A 6,217-nucleotide genomic window follows, 5' to 3' on the forward strand; every position below is an offset into this window, starting at 1 on the left:
ATGGAATTTGTATGTATTTTTAGTACAATTTTAGCTCAGACTTGAAATGAAATATTAACAGACATTTTAACAGATCGACGCCATTTTGATATTGTTAACAAGATGGCGTCTTTCCCTTGTTTTTATCGAATATAAATGCGATATGCTTATATACAGATTTAGGTAGTTAAATGGATTTATAATAATTTATTGCCCTTGCCGTTTATAGATAAATAAACCAATAGTTGTTCCTTTTTAATATTTTTGTAATGGCGGATTTGACAGCTTTCTATGATAGTTTCGTACTGATGTTAGTGGTTATCGGTTTAGTGTTTACTAGGATTAGTGTTTACATATCTAAAGATTTATCAACTTAGTAAATATTGTCCGCAGCTGAATGGCAGTGTAAGCCCATCTTAAATGTATTTTCTTTGTCGATATTCAAGTAAAAATATGAAATATATAATAATAGATGTTGTGGAACATGTTTATGATATGTTAAGGTTTGCTATGTATTTGTAAGTTGGTGAAAATAAATAAATATAACCTATAAAGTGTTTTTATTTAATAATGACGTCACATCCCTTTTATTCATCTATATTGTAAAGAGGAAAGATTTGTATTTTTGTATATATTGAAATAACTCAAAAACTACTGGGCCGATTTTAAAAATTCTTTCACAATCAGAAAGGCAATTTATCTGTGAGTAACATAAGCTATATATTATTATTAAGAATCTTTAGGAACTATTAATAAACAGCTTTTTCTGGACGACGGCGTTAAAAATTCTTTAAACAAATAAGAAAGTAAATGAACTTTGGTGTATGTTTTACCAACTTCAGAGCGTGATAGCCCGCAACTGCTCCATTGGGTAGGATAACTAATGGCCATTCAGTTACATCACAAATGGTATCTAATCATTAAACGATAAAGTTTTTGAATTTAAGTGTCATCCTCTGGGTTCTCAATCTACAAGTGGCGTTCTTTTCAAATGATGGCGCCGTGCAATAGGCAATATGCATATGACGCCAAATTGCACCAAACTTTATTTGGGTATATTTTATTACTGTAAAAACATTCCTGCAAAGATTTTTTTAATGTAATGTGATTTAGTGGCAAAATTTAATCAATAAAAAGTGTCATTTCAAATTCCCTCGCTAAGTTCTAAAACGCACACTATTGGTCGAAGCAAGTGGCTTATCTAATATGGCGTCGCTGTGTTGACAATACACAGTTCAATACTAAAATGCATTATTGATATCTGAGACACTTTTATAAAGAAAGCGAGACTCGGAAGTTTATTGTATTTTATATTTTTTTGTGGGATATTTTTGAGCGGGAAAATGTTTAGTTAAATGAAAACCATAAATAATTTCTTACTTTTAATTCTATTCAAAAATGTATAGAAACGAAACAACAATCGTCATGAATCAGTCTTCTTGCAGATATTTAGCAATTCCGCTACGATCTTAAAAACATTACTTAATAATAATTGTCATTATTAAATATTTTACAATTGAAAAAAAAAACAATAAAATGTAGGGAAAAACAGAATGATGCGTTAACATTTACAATTTAATAATTTAAAAACCTTATTTTATATTCTGGCAGAACATTAACCCTTGATTCGAAAGTGTTGTGACGAACAGCTAATTTAAAAAATCTACTGAACTAGTAAAGAGAAAAATACGTGAGATTTTGATTTTAGTGTGTTGGTAACATATTTTTTTTGCTACAAACTCCGTCGAATTAAGGGTTAAAGAAATTAGAAACATTTTGGTTGAAATTTGAAAATCCTTATATTTAATTAAAGTACGGTTTTTACAAATTTTAAATAAAATAAGATTTTAATTCCTATAATTGTAATAAATAAATATTAAAATCCTTACATAAGCAGCTATTTACAATAGCATAAGGATAACAATACGGTTATTTTTATCTATAAAATATAATTACAAAATTGTTTGTAACTGAATCGGTCATTACATTACATTTTAATACTTGTATGTTTCGATTAAATAAGTTTGATACAGAACTAGATACTGGTTGCTTAGAAAAAATGTCGAAACTTCTCATTTTCAAAACATTTTTACTCATGGTAAAAAAAAATCATATTAAAAATAACGTTAAAGAAGTTACAATGTAAAATTAAGGATACATTATGAGGCAGTGATTTTCTTAACTTGCTCTTTATAGTGTTGTTTCCAGAACAAACATTTGTCTTGCTTAATTAGGCAGTCAAATAACAGTAATAAAACTGTTTAATCGCTTTATTTAAAACAGTCGAATTATGTTATAGTTAAAAGTAAGTCTTAGTTCGCACGGGCGTTTTTAAAACGCGCGTTAAAATAGCGTTGAAAAAAGTAATTAAACAAGATTTACATAATAAAATTTCCTTTAAAGGTAAAACGCTCAAAAGCCGCTAGTGACCCAGTAATTGATAGTTTTAAATCTGATGCCTTATTATAAGATCTTCGATATTAAGATATCGGATGATTTACGGCGAGCGCCTACCACCGTATCCTACTAATACTTGATTATTTATATGTGAATTTTAAATACGAAAAACAGATATACTATATTGAGGTAAGATACGGTGGTAGGCGCTCGTTGTAAATCATTTATCTTACGCGTTTTGTTAAGCGACCGTATGACTTAGAGTAGATTTAGAATTAGAATTAGTCCATTCAAACCGGAAAACATTACTTCTAGAGAAGGAAAAGAAGCGTTTAACAGTCGAGATGTGTCGTTTTCAGTTATTTTATTGTAAATGTGTAAATACGTTTCAAATAAAGGTTGTTTTGTAGTTTGGTGTAATGTAAAAGTTTATTTGTATTTTTAACTGCCGCGCTGTCGGTAACAAGTTAAACAGCGTTTATACACAATAATAGCGTGCTGTGTTCGGCCGTGAGTTTGGAAAATCCCAGTGCCAGTGGTAACACTGTCTAATCGAGACACGAAAGTAATGTCAAAATGGCTCAGAAAAAAGGAAAAAAAAAATTGTACAAGAGGAAATGCTTTTAACGAAATAAAAATGGCACATCTGCATCTGCTGCCGCTAATTGCCTCTAGTCCAATGGGCGTAAGAAGCCCATTTAAAAGAGCGGTTTTTTTGGCCCTAAGAAAAAGTAAATCACGGGAAAAAGACAAAAAAGAGGAAATATAATATAATAAATAGAGGAAAAGAGGAAATTATAACATCACAACAATGGTAAGAATATTATGAAATCAAAGAAAGAAAAAAAGGTTGACCTGTTACTGTTCAGAAACAACCAATGTTGTCGGCGCTGCAGCCGAAGAAAGAAATATGAAAAAATAGAAAAAAAAAACAGTTAAATAAGGCAATAAAGAGGAAATTGTATAGAAGAAAAATACGCCCGTCTGGGGAAAAATAGGCGAGGAAGACATTGTTCCATTTTAACTCCGATTTTAAAACAGAAGACTGGAAATCTTCATGTGGAAATATTGTAACAGCAACGATAAACTCGCTTAAAATTCGATATTTTTTAACTACTTTGATAAACATTTTTTCATATTCGATAAAAGTCGTATCATAAGAATTAATCTTAAATTAATAAATCAACATTCAAAGCTTAGAAAAACGTTAACGAGATAAATAACGATAATGAATCGAGGAAAATTGCTAGAAGAGCAGTTGCGGTGGCAAACACTGCAGTACAAAACAAATTATACCAGGAATTAGACAGCGCAGGGACAAAAAGATCTTTACAGACTAGCAAAACCAGAGAGAAGAATGCAAGAGAAATTACTGCACGTAAAATGATGAACATATCAGAGAACAATAGAAATTATATTTCAAAAACCTAACGAATGATTGGAACGATGTCGTACCGAGAACACCGGTCAATATCACGTTGGTAAATGAGATCAGTATGGTTGAGGTTAGAATAACAGTGCGAGATATGAAGAATGGTAAAACGGTGGAGCCTGAGTGCATACCCGTTGAAGTATGCAAGGCTTTAAAATAAGATGGATTAATATGGCTAAATTTCTTCGAAAACTTATTGCAGGAGTTGAATCCCTGATGGTGCATCAGTACGCTAGTACCTATTTTTAAGAACAAAGGTGTTGTACAAAATTGCAACAACTAACAAGTAATACAACTCATGTCACATACTATGAAAACTTGGGAGAAGATAATAAATAGAAGAATAAGAGAAGAGAGTTAAGTATCACAGAACCAATTCGGGTTTATGCTAGGTCGAGGAACAACGGATGCCATATTACGCGTTACGCCAGCTTTGTGAAAAGTACAGAAATGTCCATAAGAACTTGCATATGGTGTTCGTTTACCTTAAAAAGGCATACGAACGAGTCGCCCGTAAGGTTCTCTAGTGGACGATGAAAAAAAGATAAGTGCTTGGGAAATACATAAGACTCGTGAGTATTATGTATGAAAGTGCGAACACCCACGTCAGGTCCGAAGCCGGTGTAACCGACAAGTTCAGTGTGGCTGTGGGTCTGCACAAGGGATCGGCTTTAGGCCCTTATTTGTTCCTACTAGTTATTGATGCCTTAACTTTGGGGTCCAGGAGGAAGCTCCCTGGTCAATGCTGTTCTCCAACGGCATTGTCCTTATTGGGAAAGATGGGCTTGAGGTGCAGAGTAGAATAGAGAGATATCGGGATAAACTGGGGACAGCCGGACTTAAGATAAGCAGATCGAAAACAGAGCAATTATTCTGCGACTTCGGAGGCTTATGCAGTTTTATGCCAATTGCCTTAAATGGCATTAGGCTCCTAGTTTGCTTCGACTTTCGGTACCTCGACTCATTAATCCAAAGCGACGGAAATATTGACCGTGAGGTCGCGAATAGAATAAAAAGCGAGATGAGTGAAATATAGACAGGTCACAGGGGTAATATGGTAATAGTCCCAATGATAGAGAAATTAAGAAGTAAAAGGTTAGCATGGTATGGGTATGTCATGAGGAGGGATGAATCGCATGTCACAAGCATATTAGTTATGAGTGAGATACACGGTAGAGGTTGACATAGAAATACATGGATTGCCTGAAATGTGACATGATCAAGAAGGGAGAGGTGACAGAGATGACGTATGATAGTTATTTAGAGAACGAAAATAATTGTGCTTTTCACTAAACTATCAATTACTGGTACATGTACCTTATCTTTTTATACAGAAACACTTAAAGCGCGTCAAAACAAGAGCGATTTATAAACGTTGATAGAAAGCGTTAAAAAAACGCCCGTGCGAATGAATACTTAAAGACTGTTTAAAACTTTTTACATTTCACAGAAATAATCTAATAACATGCTTAATTTTATTATTTCACATGAAATAAATTCGTTAAACCTTAAATATATAAATCTTTGGCACAGAGACTATAATAATTAAAAATAAACTAACAAATCATAAGCATTTCTTGCTTGCGATGGTCCTCGTAGTAATTGTAATGAAAGTTTCTGTTTAGTTATCTGTGATGTGGTGTTCTGCAGATTTCTGAAAAAAAGTGAGAAAAAAACACAAATTTATTTATTAGTCCTTTATGCTTCTTAACCCATTATAATTTAACGAGAACCGTAACCATTCCCGGGATAAAAAGTAGCCTATGTGTTCTTCCAGACTATGCTCTAAACCTGTGCCAAATTTCATAGAGATCCGTTCAGCCGTTTAGGCTACAAACGCTAACAAACATCCATCCATCCATCTAAACTTTCGCATTTATAATATTAGTAAGAAATAAGATTACACAATTTTTAAGTCATTGCTTCTAAAAATATTATGCACTATTTGAAAGCTAAATTAAGAATAAGAGAATAATTTAAAAGTAAAATACAAAATAAGTAAAATCATAAAGACTTTTTGTATTATTCGTGTGTAGGTTTCCTTAGTTGCGTGACGCCATGAACCATCGGCAAACCTATCAAAAATGCGAAAGTTTGGATGGATGGATGTTTAAACTTGGCAGATGTAGCGGATTGTCTGGAACACAGACTAACCATTTTTTTAACACCACGCGGACGGAATCGCGGGCGAAAGCTAGTATAAAATAACTTTAGTACTAAAAATAACTTACTTCTCGGCATACTTTTCATTGTAGATTTTGATATGCTGTCGCTGTCTTCTGATTCTGAACACAATTGAAAACTCGTTTCTGTAAACAAAGTATAATTTTTAGAGACATGTTTCATGTGGTGGTGGTGATGATGATGATGATGATGACGATGGTGGTGGTGGTGATGACGATGGTGGTG

The 6,217-nt window shown here is 33.0% G+C and overlaps 1 protein-coding gene across 1 annotated transcript in view; it reads right to left on the bottom strand.

The window, feature by feature from the left end:
- Positions 1-5,338: 5,338 nt before the first annotated feature.
- LOC106109944 overlaps positions 5,339-6,217 on the bottom strand; it is a 5,623-nt gene continuing 4,744 nt past the window's right edge. The window contains exons 6-7 of the mRNA XM_013291602.1: positions 6,040-6,117; positions 5,339-5,462 (exon numbers count right to left, since the gene is read on the bottom strand). Of these exons, the coding sequence (XP_013147056.1) occupies positions 5,434-5,462; positions 6,040-6,117 (107 nt within the window). The 3' untranslated portion in view covers positions 5,339-5,433. The remainder of the gene's footprint in view (positions 5,463-6,039; positions 6,118-6,217) is intronic.

This window comes from Papilio polytes, unplaced genomic scaffold (genome assembly GCF_000836215.1).
Source record: "Papilio polytes unplaced genomic scaffold, Ppol_1.0 DF820956.1, whole genome shotgun sequence".
In the NCBI taxonomy this organism is placed as follows: domain Eukaryota; kingdom Metazoa; phylum Arthropoda; class Insecta; order Lepidoptera; family Papilionidae; genus Papilio; species Papilio polytes.